We start from the raw sequence: 18,073 nt of genomic DNA, 5'->3' as shown, positions 1-18,073 counted from the left end.
ATTATAGTTAATAATACCATATTCTGTGATCCTTGAAAATCGTTGAGAATTAAATATTAAGCATTCTCACCGCACACACACAAAGTGAGCCAACACTTGAGGTGATCAGTGAATTAATTATTCTGTATAATGTATATGCATATCAAATCATCATGTCATACGCTTTAAATATATACCAGTGTATCTGTCAATTATTCTTCAATGTAGTTGGAAAATACAAAAAACAAAACAAAACAAAACAATAGTCCTTGTGGAGGCATTTGACCTTATACCCACTCCCTGGCTGCCATCAAATGCTGTGAATAGGGCAACTATTTCCAACTCTTTTTAATTGTTTATTTGGGCATTTAAATCTTAATTTCTAAATAATATGCACATATTGATATGTATTGGCTTATAAACTTTGGGCTTTCAAGTCCAAGATCTTTCAAGTCCAAGTCCAAGATCTTTCAAGTTCTTTTGGATGATGAGAATTTCATCTCATTCTTTTTATTACCTAGTTACCCTTATTTACGTTTCCAAAAAATTGTACCTCAAGTCTTGGATAAATCTATATTTTAGGGTTTTTAAATTATTATGACTGTAAATACTGCTTACTACTGAGCCAAGAATCATTGTAGTTTTGAGCCAAGAAATAGATTCCTTTTATAAAATTTCTTGACAACTCTTTGCTGTCTTGGAACTGCTCATGTTTTTTAAAGACATCTCCCCATACACTACGATAGTCTGGGTCTGTAAGATACCCTTCCGTGTACCTTTCTGTAAGGTCGGACCCATTCAGTGATTCTTAGCCTCACTTCTGTTTGTTATGTTTCTGTAGACGGCCTTTCGGGAGCCCTTGGACCTGCAGTGTTCTGGGTCTTCTACATCACTGCCGCCGTGGGACTTGCTAACCCATCATTCTGAGAATTCCCTCCTATGTTGGAACCCTTGGTCTCTGGATCTGACGTCTTTCTCATTGTTGTGTTCTGCCTCATTTATGTGGAACACATCATATAATAGCTTTGGGGAAATGGACCTGAGAGATACCTTTTTTGAGGATCTGTGAACCTGAAAGCTGTCTTCATGTTACCATCACCCTTGGTTGATAGTCTGGCTGAGTATAAAATTCTAGGATGGAAGACCTTTTCTTTCAGAATTTCAGGGTCAGTATCTCTTCATTCTTTTAGCTTCAGATGTTGCTACTGAGAATTCTAGTACCCTTCTTAGTCTTTTGTCTTTGTTTTATTATTTGTTTCCTCTTTGGAAGCTTTTAGAGTCTTTTCTTTCTTTCTGATGTTTTGAAGTACACAATGATATCTCTTGGTAAGGATCTTATTTGGCCTGTATTAGTTTTTCAGAGGCTTAAGCCTTAGAGATCTGGGACATTACAGTATAGTATTTTTTGTCATTTCTTCCCCTGAATAAAAACTCTGACTGCATCCTCTGCTCTTCTTACTTTTCTCTTACTGTCTGTTGTTTCTGGAATTTTTGTATTCCAAGAGCTCTTTCTGGTACACCACCTTTTCCTTTCTAAGAATATCCTGCTCTTGTTTCATACAAGCAAGATCTTCTCTTTCAAAGGATAATAACTGGAGTTTCTTTGTTTATTTAGTTGTCTTCTGCTCTGTACTTGGCTGCATTGTGTTCCTGGAGGATGGGAGGGGCATCACCTCAGGCTTCACTGGGTCATACCCACCACACATTCCCTGTTTTTCACATCACATCTTCCCCCCTTTGCGTTTGGGGTCCCCCAATCCAGAACCTGCCTGCTTTGGTTTTTTTTTTTAAGAGAAAATTTCAGATCTTCTGCAGAGTGAGGATGGGGACATGAGAATCTACATTTTTTTAACATGCATTTTGAATCAATTCCCTAATCAATTCCCTGTGTCCTGCTTCACTCTTGCCTTCCAAGACACCTAAGAATCTAGTTCCTGAGCTTTTTTAGGTTCTGTGTGGCTTGCTTCTCTCTGTTCTGCCCCTCAGAAGTTAGCACTTCCTTCTCTTGCTGAGTCATTCAACAGTCCTCCATCTAATTTCTCCCTCTGTATATCGTAATTTGGATATTATGATTGTCTCCTAGCTTTATCAGAGATCAAGGTGGTACTTCTTTATCTTGTTTTCTTTGGGGGAATTTTTGAGAGAAGAACATGGAAAAATTAACATATTTAAGCCATTATTTTGAAACAAAAATCCTCTTCGATCTTAAATGGGTAGAATCAGGTTTTCTCTTTGTCATGGAATCAATAATTCCCACACTTATGTTAAGCAAAATTTAGTCTGTTAGATGCATTGGTAGAGGTTTTCTAAGGTAAAGAAATAGTGCTATATATAATAATTGCCTTGAGAAAATTGCATCCTCTTAATATATTTGGTACCATAGCACAAATAAGCACTTTATGCAAGTGGTGTTTTCAAGACTAGCCTATTCTTTAAGGAATCCAGTCTTTTATTTCAATAACTTCTGACGGAAATGCCTCCAAAATTTATGAAGTATTTCTCTGCATTATTAAACAGAAAAGGAAAAATGTTTCTTGGTTTCTCAGACATTTTACTAAGTATCATTTTCAGCACCCTGGTGTAATTTGGTGCCACCTCTGGGGCCGGTACCTCCTCTTTCATTGAATTCTCCCAGGCGTTGGCTTTATAAATTTATAAGTGATTTTGCAGAGGTGGCTGTCATTTCCCAAAGCGTCAGCTTCAGGAAAGGCTCTTCAATCCCCTGACAGCTTATTGCTTTTAATTGACTGCTAGTGGGCTCAGAAAGAACTGAGATTGGCAGTAGAAGTAAAATAATCCAGGCTGGCCAAACCAGGAACCATAAATTGAATTTCAGAGCCCAGTCAGTAGATTTTGGTTGAATGGCATGAGGACAGCTGCCCTAGGCTTCTGTGAACCTTTGGGGGGAACATCCTGGGCCATGTGGCAACTCTTTTTTGTCTGCTTGGCCCATGAATGGGCATTCTCAACCTCAGCACCATCGACATTTTGGGTCAGGCAACTCTTTGTGCTGGGGAATGTTCTGTGCATTGTCAAATTGTTCGTAGCACCCCTTGGCCTCTATCCATTAGCGGCCAAATGCACCCAGACACCTTTCCCAGTTATGATGGCTCCAAATCACTGCAAACATTGTCCCCTAGGGGCAATATGGACTCCTGTTGAGAATTTAAGACAGTGGGACTTGATTTTATAACTCCATTCTGGATATTTGAGCTTTTAGACAGTGTGACACCAATTAACTGAAATTGTATTCCAATTCCCTAGAATTTTGTAAAATGTGAAATCATTCGTAAAACACCTGTATTTTCATGATTTACCAAACATTCATTGTTTTAGATGCACTGATAACTAACCTTTATTAAGCGTTCAGTTCTTTTTGAGTCCAGGCTAGCTACGTGCCAGGTCCTGTTGGAAGCACAGCCAGCATCCTAAGCGAGAAATGCTCAGTGACCCTGCTTGAGCAGATGGGGAAGGCTCAGAACATTTAGGCAAATTGTTTGGGGTTTGTATAGTATGGAAGTTGCAGAGCTGGGATTCACAACCAGACAGGACTTCAGGGCACATGCTCTTAATCAGCACACTGTGCAGTGGTTGGTCTTGAGATGCCAAGACCAAGGCACAAGTGCCATCATGGGGACTTCACTCTGCCTGCCCATACTGAGGTCTGCCCCGTTGTCTACTTTTGTATTCCTGTTGCCTGGGCCATTACTTGGCATAATGCAGAGGCAAGGTGAAGGTTAATTTCCATAAACGAATGGAACTGTTCTGAGCACCAGCCTCATGGGTGGTTTATGAGTAAAGAGGAACCGCCACAAAAGTGTAGTGTGTCTTATGGTTTTTTAAAGAAGATGATGACTTGTGATATTACAGGCCCTTAATGGGCTGCAGGTCTCCTCCAGTGGGGAGGGGATACGTGGCTTAGATGAAGAAAGGGAGCGATTGTGTAAGGAGAGCCTTCAAGCTGGCATGGTGGTCTCCCCGTTGATTGGCAGCACTGGGAAAAGAGAAGTTTTACTTAAGAGTCGCCATTACTTTAAACAAGCCCCGAAGCGCAGGTAAGGACCAGTAACACACACTTGCAAAATTTAGCCTTTCTTTGATGGCCCTAGAAGGCAGAACCTTGTAGCACCTCTAGATCCTTATTACAGATATGAAGGTACTGGTTAGTTGAGAGCTTGGGCTTCTGGAGAAAGTAGGCTCACAGTTTTTTTTTTTTTTACCTTCATTTGAGGTGGTTGTGCTTTTAGAAGAAGGTGATACGTTAGAATTCTGACATTTGCTCTCAGAGCCCTTTCAGGATTGTTTCGGGAGTGAACTGAGAATGCATGTGCTGGGTTCGTCCTGATATAAGGCTTCTGTTTGCCAGTGCAGTGATGGGTGGGTTCCGGAAATGGGACTCTTAGCCCAGCTGTTCCTCTACTGTAGCTGGGCTCTGAGTTTCGTGTCACTGTTGGCCATTAAAAGTAAGAATTTCAGCAGAGAAGTGCCCAGAGGCAGGGAAGATAGACTGGCCTGTCGTTTTTATCTCTTCAGTATCGCTCAGCCTTTTTCTCATCTGGTTATATACTTTTGAAATAGCCATGGGGAAATGGGATTCCTGCAGAAAGGGTCTTAGAAGGAAGGTTCACCTGGCTCGCAGGTCTTTTGTTTGTGTTTTTGTTAAGGTCAGGGAATTGTCTCTTCAAATGGGTGATGATACAGGGAAAATTCCAGTGCAGAGACTTCACCTGCCTTGTACATACAGATGAAGAGAATCCTGGGTAGCAATTGCAGCTGATACTCAAATACATCAAATGACTTAAATGCTGATAAAGGAGTTCCAGTTGTGGCTCAGCATGTTAAGACCCTGATGTCGTGTCCGTGAAGATGCAGGCTCGATCCCTGACCTCGATCAGTGTGTTAAGGATCTGGCGTGGCCGCAAGCTGTGGCATAGGTCGCAGATGTGGCTGGGATCCAGTGTTGCCGTGGCCGTGGCGTAGGCTGGCAGCTGCAGGTCTGATTTGACCCCTAGCCTGGGAACCTCTGTATGCCGCAGGTGTGGCCCTAAGAAGAAAATAAATAAATACATAAATATGTCCTGATAAATACATTTTCGCCAGATGAACTTAGCCTTCAGCACCTAGTTCAAATATCACCTCTGCCTTGGGGTTTGCCTTTCGTGGTGTCCCCCAGACCAAGTGGGCTGGGCTGTTCTTGATGCTCCTGTAGCAGTTTGCTCCTATTCCTGAAATGACACAAGCCCTATTGTGTCCTGACTCATCCATTTTCAGGTCTTTCTTCCTGCCCGAATCTTGAGGTTCTCAGAGGGCACGATTCACCTTTGTATCGCTAGCACCTGGCAGGTGTACATAGGAAATGATCTCTGTCTGCTGGATGGATGAGTAATACGCAAACTCACTAAATTTCATTGTTCACACTGGGCAAGAGGAAAACGCAGCATATTGAAATATTTCCCCCTCGTTAATAATAAGCAACTCCTTTCTCATCATTTCGAATAAGGCGTTCAGGTGGCAATAATTTTCTTTATCCACGTCTCCATTCCCTTCTATCCTCGCCTCCTTTGCTCAAAATCTCGTAAAAAAAAGTTTGTCTTAATTTTCTTCTATTCTGGGTCTTTCTGAAGAATACCTTCTCTTTCTTTTCAGGCGGGTATTAATGAAAATGATTTTTACGACGGGGCGTGGTGTGCGGGAAGGAACGACCTCCATCAGTGGATTGAAGTGGATGCCAGACGTCTGACCAAATTCACGGGTGTCATCACTCAAGGGAGGAACTCGCTCTGGTTGTAAGTGTGGCTGGACCTGTGCTTCCTGGACCCTGTGCCTGGGTCTAAAGTTCTAGGAAGTTGCAGAGAGGTTTCTGGTGCTAGGCAATAGAGGAGAAGAAAATGGCAGGAGGACGGGAGCCTGGAATGGCTGGGAAGGTGCATCTCGTGGAAAAACACCTTCCTTTGGTCCAGGACCAGAGATGGGGACTCATAGGTTAGGCTGAGCTGACAAAGGTGCTGTCCAAGTGATGCGGTTTAGCCAGGTAGCTGCCATCTTGGATCTGGGGCAAGTTATTGGTCCCCTGACTGGTGGCCTGAAGACTGCCTGCAGTGGGAACTCTGCACAACCAGTAGGCAGCAGCTAACGGGCTCCAGCCACGGTCCTGCGGTAGAAGGTTGGAATCTTCCAGACTCAGGGAAGAAAGATGAAGCCTAAGCAGGTTCCCACATAAAGAATTACTAGAGGAGTAATGCAATTGAAGGATGAGCAGTGTGGGGCTGGAGAGTGAGATGGAGGCCCATTTTGCAAAGGTGAGCTTGGGATCAGGGCTGGGTAAGTAACCTTCGTAGTCCCAAGAGAGATGGGCTCTCTCCCCTTAAAACTCTCCACCTCATGGTACCATGAGGTATTACTCAGCTTTCAAAAGGAAGGGAATTCTGAAAAACGTCCTTCAAAGTTCAAAAACATGAACTTTGAGGACATTATGCTCCGTGCAATCAGCCAGACACACGCTGAGTGATTCCAGTGACGTGAGGTCCTTAGAACAAACTCATAGGGACAAAAAGGAGAACGGTGGCCTCCAGGGTCTGGGGGAAGCAGGTGGGGTGTTACTGTGTAGTGGGTGTGGAGTTTAGTTGGGAATGATGCAAATTTCTGGGGATGGATGGAGGTAATGGTTGTACAAGAAAATGATAGTACCTGATGCCACGGAATTGTACACTGCCCGAGGATTAAAAGGGTACATTTTATAGTATAGTATATAAAATTAAAAGGTATATTTTACAACAATAAACAATATATGTGTAAACAAAGCCAAATCCTTCCACCTCCGCTCAGGGCAGGCTGGGCTGCATCTGAGGCACTGTCCTGGGCTCAAGCTGCGTGGACAGCAAAATGTGCAGAGATTGTGAGCGAGGCGAGAATTCGGAGGGGCTGCAGGACCGGGGGTGTTTTCTAAATTTAAACAAGACGTTTTCAATTCCTGTAATATCTGTCTACACTGAGAAGCCGAGGGCCCCAGTGCCCCTCACCTAGACGCTAGGAAACGGGCTGCAGACCTAGTTAGCTAAGAGCCCTCCTGCCCTGTCCGCCCACCCCCTGCCCTGCCGCCCTGCCCTCTCTGATCCCATGGCTCTACCCCTTTCAGGTATTACTAATTACCTGCTGGCAGTCACATAAAATCGGTCATTTGTTGATTGGATTCATTTAACTCCTAGAAAGGCCAACATTAATAAGTCAACCCAGATAAGAGGCGGGAACCTGGCTCCTGGGCTCACATCGTTCTGCCTGTCATTGTCACTATAAAGGGGGCTTTCTTATAAAATGACATTTGTCAGGCAATGGCTCCATATCTGTTTTCCTTTGAGCTTTTTTTTATTGTAAGGACAATACTGTAACATCTAACGGCGTCTCAGAACATGACCCAGAACTCCAGTCTCCTTGGGCAAACATAACTTTTCTCCCTATTTGCAATCATATTACATGTGCGGCTTTTACCCTTCACTTAAAGACAGATCCATGGCGTTGTCATGCTATTACTCAGGCTTCATAAGCATCCTTTTCAAATAGCCTATGATTGACTCAGCCACGCCTCTGTCAGCACCTCCCTTTTCTACTGTCGCATATCACTTTGCAAGGAAGTGTATACAGACTTTTGATCCCCTTTGAATTATTTCCTTTAAATAAATTTCCAGGAGTTCCCATCGTGGCTCAGCAGTAACCAACCCGATTAGTGTCTATGAGGATGAGGGTTTGATCCCTGGCCTCGCTCAGTGGGTTAAGGATCTGGAGTTGCTGTGAGCTGGGGTGTAGGTCACAGATGCAGTTCAGATCCCAAGTGGCTGTGGCTGTGGCTGTGGTGTAGGCTGGCGGCTATAGCTCTGATTCAACCCCTATCCTGGGAATTTCCATGTATCACAGATGTGGCCCTAAAAAGAAAAAAGAAAAAAATTCCAAAGCGGGAATGATTTGTACATTTTGACAGCATTTGGTTATGTATTTATGCTCCTTTGTGCGTGACGTTTTATTCTTACCTTTCAGTGGCCCTTAGGAATGAGTTCATATATGCTGAGTTTTGCTCTGGGGTCTGTTTTGCCCTCATCAGCGGGTTTTGACCACACCAATTGTTTGCACTGTTTAGATTCTGAAAGGCAAGAATTTCAGGAGAAGAAAAAAGTTGGCGTGTTAAGGAGAATAGACACTTGGAAAGGAGGTGTGATTTGAGATTATCCAGTGGGAGGAAAGCAAGGATTTTACCTTAATGTTTGGTTAGTAACCTGCCTACTCACTATCACTCGCGATTCAGTGGTTGGGTTATTATTGGATTAAAAGAAAGAGCAGGTAGGCGTGCTGCTCACATTCTATTTCAGGCAGAAACATAAGAGGGTTTGGGGTGGATAAGAAATTGCAGCAGAACAATATCTCTCTTTGACTTGGCCCAGAACCGGGAACATCTAAGAAGGAGGCAAGGGATAGAATTGCTTTTAAGAGTCAGGTTTGTTTTTTTTTTTTAAATATCTGAATGTATTTCAAGCCACGAACAGTGAAAAGAAATCTGAGGAGTTTCAGCGTCTCTTGCCTCCGGAATAAGACTGTGCACTGACGAGTGAAGAGGACGTGGACACGTGTACATTTTGGTATCTGAGCCCTTTTCCCATGAATAATGTGGAGGCCCTGGGCCCTATTCCCTTAGGACCAGAAAACATGCCAACAGCAGAACTCACCACATACCAATAGCAAAGAAGAAATAGCGGACCCATCCTCCCTCTCCCATGTCCTCTGCCCCACCTTGTTCCCAATACAGCCACCTATGGTGCCATTTTTAATATTCCTGTTTATTGGTTTCCATATTTCTCCCCCCCAGTCTCTGGTAGAGGCAATGCCTTGATAGCCTGTGTTTGGGATCTTGCCCAGTACCAGGCATCTGATAGATGCTCAACCAATGACTATCTAATGAATGAATATTGTAAGGAAGTAACAAATTGGCAAAGAGTCTTTCACAACGCATGGTAATGAGTTAATTAATTTATGAGTGTCAATGACTGAGAGCCAGCTTCACTTGTAAGGGGGAGCGGGCAGGGATGTGAAAAGAGTAGGTTGAGGAGTTCCTGTCATGGTGCAGTGGTTAACGAATCCAACCAGGAACCATGAGGTTGCGGGTTTGATCCCTGCCCTTGCTCAGTGGGTTAACGATCCGGCGTTGCCGTGAGCTGTGGTGTAGGTTCTAGACGCAGCTCGGATCCCGTGTTGCTGTGGCTCTGGCGTAGGCCGGTGGCTATAGCTCCGATTCGACCCCTAGCCTAGGAACCTCCATATGCCGTGGGAGCGGCCCAAGAAATAGCAAAAAGACAAAAAAAAAAGAGTAGGTTGAGAAGTGACAAGGAGTTATAGAGATGGAGGCACAGAAAAACAGTGTGGCTTTGGGATCACATTGTGGCTAGTTAGGAAATTTCTCTCTTTGAACCTCAGTTTGCTCTTCTTTAAAATGGGGTAACTACCGTCTAGCTCATCAAGATGTGGCAAAAGCTAAATGCAATCACCTTATGATGTTTTAAGATTCCAGCATGTAATAAACAGGTGTTCAATAAATGGGACTTTCTTGGAGTTCCTGCTGTGTTGCAACTGCATCGGCAGCATCTCTGCAGAGCCTGGTCTCAGGTTCGATCTCTGACCTGGCACAGTGGGTTAAAGGATCTGGTGTTGGCACAGCTGCAGCGTAGGTTGCAACCGCAGCTCAGATCTGATCCCTCACCTGGGAACTCCACATGCCCCAGGGTGGCCAAAAAAAGAAAAAGAAAAAAAAAAAAAGAGGTACCTTCTTCCCTCTCTCTCTCTCTTGGGATTTGTCTGGAACGGTCGTTTTCAAGCTTAATTTTTAGCCATAGATCTTCTTGTATATAAAGTCTTTCTTAGAAACATTCAGAAACCATAGAGAGATGAAGCTGCTTTGTGTGACTCTGGTGTTGGGGGGAGCATTGCCTGCCTGGCCCTCGCCTTACCTAGGAGCATCCTTAGAAGATCATTCATCCAGGTATCGCTTAGGCACAAGTGTACTAAACAGCTTGAGGGCACCTCTTAGCAGGTTACAATCCTGCCAGCTCCTCCAAGTGCTAATTGCTTCTTTCTGAATCCTCTAGGGTAACAGGCAGATGTGGAATTCAGAACAAGATAGGCAATGGCAGAGTTGGAATTAGAGTTTGATTTTTCTAGGCAAAAATGCAAAACATACCCTCACCTCAGAGTGTTGCAATTTGGTTGGAAATTGAAGGGAAATGGGGTGATGGCTCCTTGGGACTGGTCGAATGGATGTGGCTGTGTATAAACAGCATCTATCTGGTTGTTAGATTATACACGCGTGTTGGAGTTACCGTATATATTTAAGGACACTGAATATTTGTCATTTATAAAACTTTGACGGTTGGTATTTTAAGATGAGCATCCATCATCTTATTTGTTCCTGACATTCTCTTGCTGCGTTTATGAATTCATTCGCTTGTAGATTGAGCACTCTGCACGAAGCATTCTATATAAAAAGTGGCCTGCCTGCAGGGAATGCTCAGTCGGATGGAAGAATCTAACGTGTTGACAGGTCCAATAGCTTGGGGATGGAGATAGAGGGTTGTTTTCCGCCCGACCTGGGATGCAGATGTGAAGTGTGATATGGCAGGTCATGAATTAGCCATGGTCTGAGACTAGTTCATAACCAAGTTGATCAAAAACGCTATGATTCTAGTTTTAGTAATTTTCAAATAAGTCATGCTATATGAAAGTAATAATATGTAATTGTTTTCATGATGTTGAATCATTCATATCTTTCACCAATATAAATGACCCTTCCCCACTGCGTTGCAATTTAGTGAAACGTTCGTATACTAGTGAAAGCCAATCTTTTGTTTTCCCGATTTCAGAAAGTATATTAGATCTCTGAGTGTTATAATGCTAATGAACGTGATGATTGAAAAGTTAATTATCCTGCCTGTGGTGATGAGATGCTTCTAATGACGTGGGTGAAATACAGGCAATTTAACATAGCCCAATGTTTTAAATTTTAATTATTTAATAAACAAAACAATTCTCACCCTCTCTTGAGAGTCTGTAAGTGTGTCCTTAAAGAGAAGCAGCAATTTGATTGAGTTTGGATGGTGAGGGCTGGGGAATCCGGTTTGCCTGGTTGGTTGAATTTTTTCAGAGCAGTTGGGCTCATCGGAGCAGGATGAATGGCATGTGTTTTGTGAGCCAGGCTTGTGGCTGAGGATGCAGAGGTGAAAGAGGAGACAGCCCCAGCCCGAGGAAGCTCACTTTGTTTGTCAGCGCCCGGTCTTAGCTGAGATTCTGAATGTGAGCTTCCCCTTTGAGAAGTCCGACGGTGAGAAGAGAAGCCGTGGGGCACTGCATCCAGAGGAAGACAAGGTCAAGGAAAGGCCTGCTTCCCGCCCTTTTCTCGAGAACGCTGTGTCCATGGGAGGGGTAGCTCCCTGAGGGGTGCCAGGTGGTGGTGAGGAGTGGGGCTGACACAGGTGCCAGGGCTCATCTGGACCAAGGAGCGTCTCCTGGCCCTGAGTTAGAGTGGGAGAGGGGGTGCTGAGGGGTTCAGGGCCGTCACACCAGCGGGGTTTCTATTCTTGGTGAAGTAGGAGGTTGGTCCTCTGCAGACAGTGAGAATGGCATATTTCGGGGTTGGAGGCTTAAAAAGGACAGGGAGCTGCTCTGCCCGGTTACAGAGGGGGGCTTGGCTGACGCCCGGAACTCAAGGACTTGAAATGGTCCCATTTGGTACCATTGGCTCTTTCTCCACTAGGGGGCGGTGGAGTTGGTGGCAGTACCGCTGAAGGAGGTCCAGGACACGGGCAATGTGGGACCCAGGTGGGACACAGCGCGTTAGGAGTGAAGGGTTATGAGGTTGAGATCCAGGGCTGGTCAGGAAAGAGTCAAAGCCAGAGGGCTGATTCCCTGGAAGTTAACGTCAAGTTCAAAGAGTCCCTGGGGGAGATGAGGCTTCAGAAGAAATAGAAACTTGGAAAGGGAAGACCCAGGTCATCTGGGGACTCTACGGGGCCAGTAGAGGCGAGGATCGGGGTCCGGAGGGGCGGGGTGGAGGGTTGGGGAGGAGCAGACCTCTGGGAACATTGAGGTTGCGGGTTTGGCTGCTCAGTGCTGCCCCCTGTGGGAGAATTTCCAAGATACCTTTGGACCCTGTGGCTCAGGAGGTGGGTTGAGGAGATGGCGGGACGCGTCTGCGAAGGAAAAGGAAGGTGACAAGAGACGGAGGCAAACGCAGAAGCAGCTGGAGGGTGTTCCTCCGGAGCCGGGATGAAAAATGAAACCTTCCCGACACCTTCGTGCCCTGGGTTTTTTTTTTGCCCAGGAGCTGGACCTCTGGTTTCCGCAGTGAGAAGTGATCACTGGGTCCCTCCCCTTCTTTTCGATTTCGTCTGGTTTTCCACTCCCGGAGGACTGGGCCCCGAGGCCGAGCAGCCTGCCAGCGCAGAGGGAAGGGGGCGCCAGGCTGGGCCAGGCGTGCGAGGACGCCTGGCAGCCCCTAGAAGCCGGGCTCGAAGGGCGGCCGCTGGCACTTCGTAAATCACTTAGGGGGCACCTCGGGAGAGCAGCGCGTGCGTGTTCAGGACGTGACCCCCCCGTGTCTCCTCCCTTATTGGCAAAATGAAGTGTTTGGCACCTGTGGCGGGGCTGGGGGGCGGGGGGTGGGGAGAGACAGAAGTTTCCAAACTCCTTTCTAACCTCTATGAAAACTGTCAAGTTTCTGGACGGCTGAGTTTGGCGAGAATGGGTTTCGATGTAAACATCTCCAATTTCAAGTAGAAGGCCCGGCATGCAATCATTTCTTCACTTTGTTAAGTTTCCACAACGCAGGGGTACTGACTTGAGATGGAACACAGTTCTTCCTTGTGTGGCTCTGGGTGCCAGTGACTAAGGAGTAAGTTCTCAGGAGATAAAGCCTCTGAAAAGGAAATAGTGCTGGAACTCCCTCCTGGAGATGCAGCTTCTGTCACCGGGCTTTACCCAGGGTCTGTGTCCCCAGGAAACCCTCTGGGGAGGGATGCCTTCTCTCTCATCTGCTCCTGGTGGAGAGGGTCCCCTTGCACGGGCACCCTCCCTGGCTAAGCTCACCTCATGCTCCCACGCCTGCACCCGCAGGGCCTGTGCAGACTGGCTCCCACCGCCCGTTTGACCTCCTTCCCTCACTTGTTCATTCTAGCCGAGGAGCCTCCTCTTTGTTCTGAAGATAAGCAAGCATGCTCCTGCCCCAGGACCTTTGCACATGCCATTCCCCCATTTGAAGGCACAAGCCTCCCGAAATTCAGGGCCCTTCTCTCACCATCCTTCTGAAGCCCAGTCTCAGTTGCTCTGCATCCTCATGTGACTCTGTTCGCGTCCCTGTTGGTTGGTTTGTACCCGTACTGATGTCACTCCCACGGATCCCACGGAGCCTGGCTCTTGTTTGCCATCCAGCCCCTAGTGCTGGCTGGGAGCCCTGCCCAGGGAAGGTCTCCATGACTGTCCCCTCACCTGCTGCGCCATTCAGAAGGGTTCAGATCGCATCCTGATTCTCTCCTCTCCCGAGGCTGGATGGCCCCACCAGCCCAGAGTCTGCCCACCGTAAGGGACGCTTTAGTGCACAAAGCACTGAGAGGAAATGTGTCACACCCCATGGGGACATGTCTCGTAGTCCTTGGGTGTCCTTCCTTTTCAGTTATCCAGGTCCTCACCTGGTAGAGTAGAGCCGATAAGAGCACAGATTCCAGAAGTTCCCTGGCAGCCTAGTGGTTAAAGATGTGGCATTGTCGCTGTTGTGCTGTGGATTCAATCCCTGGCCCAGGAACTTTTGCCACAGTTGCCTCCCCCTCCCCCTCCCCCAAAAGTATAGATTCTATAGTGAGACTGGGATTCCAGACTCCCTGGCTGCTTGGCCTTGGGTGTGCTTCTGAGCCTTTCTGAGCCTCAGTTTCCTTATCTGTAGAGTGGAGATAATAGTACCTGCTGCATAGGATCCCTGTGGAGTTCATAAACTTCAGGCAGTTAAGACAGCCTTTCAGGCATGGTGAATACCCCACAAATATCCGTGGTTCCTGATGTTTTCTTAGGGTTCCTTCCCTTCTCGGCTCACACGTGCACACACACCCCCGCTTCTCTCCAGCCAAGCTCTTGGAGCACTCAGGCCATGGATGGTCTGTCCTCTCCCGGAGGGCCCTGCTCCAGCTCCTCCTGTGTGGTCTTAGAGTGGCTCACGGGAGGCCCGAGACCAAGGTTGGTTTGGGTCGTCTTATCTCGCTTCCAAGCCTCTGTCTGTGGTCGGTGAGGAGAGCATGTTGGGAGCATTCTGTGAGGTGCACATGGAAAGCACTGGCACATTCTGGACCCAGCAGGGGCTCAGTGAACCGTGGCTGCTGTTATTTATGAGGTGGCTTCATCTCACCTCTCCCTGCCTCCGAGCCCCAGCCCCCCAGCCACCCAGAACTTGAACCTCCAGGGTCCCCAGAGGACACCCAGGAAAGACTTTAGAACTGAACCAGTCACGTTGCGGCTACGAAGGACAGCCCGACATTTTGTGACAACCTTCCTGTGACACATCTGTGTTTCGCTGGATGCCCTCAGCCAGCAAGAAATTTCCATAAGTCAAAAGCCTGGGGAGTTCCTGCTGTGGCCCATGGGTTAAGAATCTGACTGCAGCATCTCAGGCCACTGTAGAGGTGTGGGTTCAATCCCCAGCCTAGGGCAGTGGGGTAAAGGATCCTGTGTTGCCGCAGCTGCAGCTTGACTCATTCCCCGGTCCAGAAACTTCCATGTGCCTTGGGTGTGCCATTAAAAAAAAAAATCTAGACCGGGGCTGCTAAGGTCCTGTGTTGCCCCACCTGGTGTCTCAGTGACTCTGCCAGGAGAGTCCCTTTCTTGTCCCTATTGTGTGGATGAGGCCACTGAGGCTTGGAGAGCCCAAGGAGCTCTCTCTGCCTCAGAAATGCTGTCCTTTCTGCTCCCACCTTCCCCCTGTATGACTCACAGGTTTCTCTCCTGTGCCAGCAGGCCTTAAGCCCCGTGAGTGAGCCCACGTGTGCTTCATCTGGCACTTCCTGAGGGACTTTGCATGACTGCCCCAGGGCTGACTGAACTGTCAGACGCAGCAGGCGCGGTGCCTGGAGCCTTGTGACCTTCAGAGGCCCGTGAAAGTGCTGAACTTTTTTTTTTTTTTTTCACTTTAAGTGATTTTTATTTTTTCCATTATAGCTGGTTTACAGTGTCCTGTCAATTTTCTGCTGTACAGCAGCCACATGGATGGAACTAGAGACTCTCATACTAAGTGACATAAGTCAGGAAGAGAAAGACAAATACCATGTGATATCACTTATATCTGGAGTCTAATATATAGCACAAGTGAACCTCTCTGCAGAAAAGAAACTCATGGACTTGGAGAACTTCTTTTTTAACCTGGAGAAAGTAAATGGACTTTTAGGTTGAAGAAAAGCATTTTAATATAAAATGTTCATATGTTCATCTTTATACCACTGCAGTCATAGAATGTGATTTAATTTGTTTTTATGGAGGAAGCAATCTCTTCTTTCGCCTTGTTGTCTGAGGTCCTGGTCCCCAGATCCTGTGAATATGTTAGGGTTTATAGCAAAGGGCACTCACGTTTGCAGATGGCATTAGGGTTGCTAATCAGATGACCTTAAAAATAGAGAGATGACCCTGGACTATCTGGGTGAGCCTGATGTAATCACGGGCTCCTTAAAAGTGGAAGAGGAAGGAGAAGAGATGGCAGCGTAGGAAGGACTCCGCAGTAGCTGCTTTGAGGCTGGAAGGGGCCAGAGGCAGAGAATGCGGGCAGCTTCTGGAAGATGGAAAAGGCAAGGAAACGGATTCTCCCCTAGTGTCCAGCCCTGTGGACACCTTGATTTCAGGACTTCTGATCTCCAGAACCACTGGATAGTAAATCTGTGGTGTTTGAACCACTATGTTTGCAGTAATTTTACAGCAGCCATAGAAAATGAATAGACCCACAGGCAAAAGTAGCCACAGCCCACAGAAGCCCTCTGATAACCTGGCTGCCCCCTCGCCAGCCCTGCTCCCTGGCGCAAGACGATGCCAGGGTGGAGCCCTCCAGCTGTGGACTGTGCCTGCCAGGCAGCTCTGCGCACCACACACATTATGAGTGAAGAGAATCGGGGCCAGTCCTCTCCTTGCCAGTCTTTAGGATTCCTGAGAGCCGCTTCTTTGGTTCTTTTTCTCCTGATCTTTCAAGTGTCCCTTTCAGATTTGGAGGACCTTGAATACCTTTTCCGAAAAAAACCCTTTTTTTTTAACTTTTAATTCTCTGCAGTGGGCTTCTTAACTAGGAACTGCCTTTTACCCTTTACCCAGATGTATCGGACTTGGCCCCTCAAAGTGGCATTTCCCCCTCTTCTTTTCCCGGTAGACAGTTTTTACTGGAAGTAATGGAAAATAGATAATATTTCTAAGTTTATGACATTCCCTCTTATGGTCCGAATTCTCAAATAGCCATGGTAACCAGTCGAAAGTGAAAAGTCCAGTAAATCAGTGGCTGATTTTTCAGTGTCCAGCATTTGTCTGTACTGAGAATGTGGCAGAACCATTGAACCACGTGATTGTGGTTCCAGCAGCCGGGGGGGCGGGGGGCAGGGAGTGTGGAGCGTGAGAACCAGAGTCAGGATCACAGTATCACTTGCATTCTTGAGTGCTGGGTGTGCCCACACTTACTGAAGACCAAAGATAAATCTTGTTTTCTCCCCATGTTGTTTCTAGAAGCTACAAAAGGCAAGGGTAGACCTCTGAAGAGGAGTGATCTTGCCCAGAGTTATAACTTAGCTGCTGCCAGGATTTGCTGGACAGGAAGAGGAAGCTGCCACCTTCCAACAGAAAATTGGCCTCAGGACCAGGAGAGATTGTTGGACTTTTGCTTCTCTGACGGAAGAAGGCTTTAATAGTTCTTTCCTACTTGTGCAAGAAGGTGGCTGGCACCCAGTGCTCCTTACAACGGAGGTTGCGGGTTATTAGCTGTCTTTTAGTTGATGAATGCCCACTGGCCACATCAGATGGAACGTACTGAAGCTCATGGTGGTTTTTCTCAAGGGTTTGAAAGGATTCTGTCTCTGTGGGGTGGAGGGAGAGAAGAATCTGACCAGTAAGACCAATTGCCGTGAAACCCCAGTGTGAGAGACCCCCCATGGGTGCCCTCAGATCTTACCCTACATCCATTCAAAATTAGTTCTTTGACCCTCATTTGTGCTACACATGTCCCCCCCCCCCCATTATTCTCTTTCTTGTCACTTTGCTTAGAGTACCTTTTGATGTACGAAATTTTTGAATTTTTATATGGTTACCATAATCAATCTCTAAAGGTTTATGTCATGCTTAGAAAGACCTTGTCCTTTCTGAATACACAAGGAATTTCCGCTGTATTTTCTTCTAGTACTTTCATGATTTCAGATGTTACACTGAAATCTTTGAACTGTGCGCAGTGTATTTTGTCATAGGGTATAGGCAATAGATCAAACTCTTCTTACCTTCAAATGGCCATTAAGATCCCAGAATTATTTATTTTCCTCTACTGCTATGGTCTGAATGTTTGTGTTCTCCCCAAATTCACAGTTAAATCTTAATATCTGATGTGAAGGTATTTGTAGGGGGAGCCCTTGGGAGGTGATTCGGTCAAGAGGGTGGAGCTCTCGTGGTTGGGATCAGTGAGGACACAACAAAAAGTCTGTAACCTGGTAGTGGGTCCTCATCTGACCGTGCTGGCACCCTGATCTCAGACTCCCAGCTTCCACAACTGCGAGAAATAAATTTCTGTTGTTTGTAACTACCCAGTTTACGGTGTTTTGTTGCAGCAGCATGAAGGGACTAAGATACCAACTAAAAAGCCCCCAATATGATATTGTAAACTCCTATCTATTGTGGGGTTTACTTCTGGATTTTTTTTTATTTTGTCTCATTGCTGTCTTTAGGTGCTAATACCATGCTGCTGTGTGGTTATTACGGCATGTTGTTGTTTTACTCTCATAGGTCTAGTTCTTTCACCTTAATAAGCATTTCAGAATTTTCCTGGCTATTCTGGCAATATTCTTTTTCATAT

General features: G+C 46.3%; 1 protein-coding gene across 2 annotated transcripts in view; it reads left to right on the top strand.

The window, feature by feature from the left end:
• Positions 1-18,073, top strand: part of CPXM2 (carboxypeptidase X, M14 family member 2) — a 132,553-nt gene that overhangs the window by 48,911 nt on the left and 65,569 nt on the right. For both annotated transcript variants that reach the window (XM_047760074.1, XM_047760073.1), the window contains one exon: positions 5,626-5,765. In XM_047760074.1, coding sequence (XP_047616030.1) covers positions 5,626-5,765 — 140 coding nt within the window. The remainder of the gene's footprint in view (positions 1-5,625; positions 5,766-18,073) is intronic.

This window comes from Phacochoerus africanus, chromosome 15 (assembly GCF_016906955.1).
Source record: "Phacochoerus africanus isolate WHEZ1 chromosome 15, ROS_Pafr_v1, whole genome shotgun sequence".
In the NCBI taxonomy this organism is placed as follows: Eukaryota; Metazoa; Chordata; class Mammalia; order Artiodactyla; family Suidae; genus Phacochoerus; species Phacochoerus africanus.
Note: the sequence above shows the minus strand (reverse complement) of the source record. Positions and strands in the feature narration are given on the sequence as shown.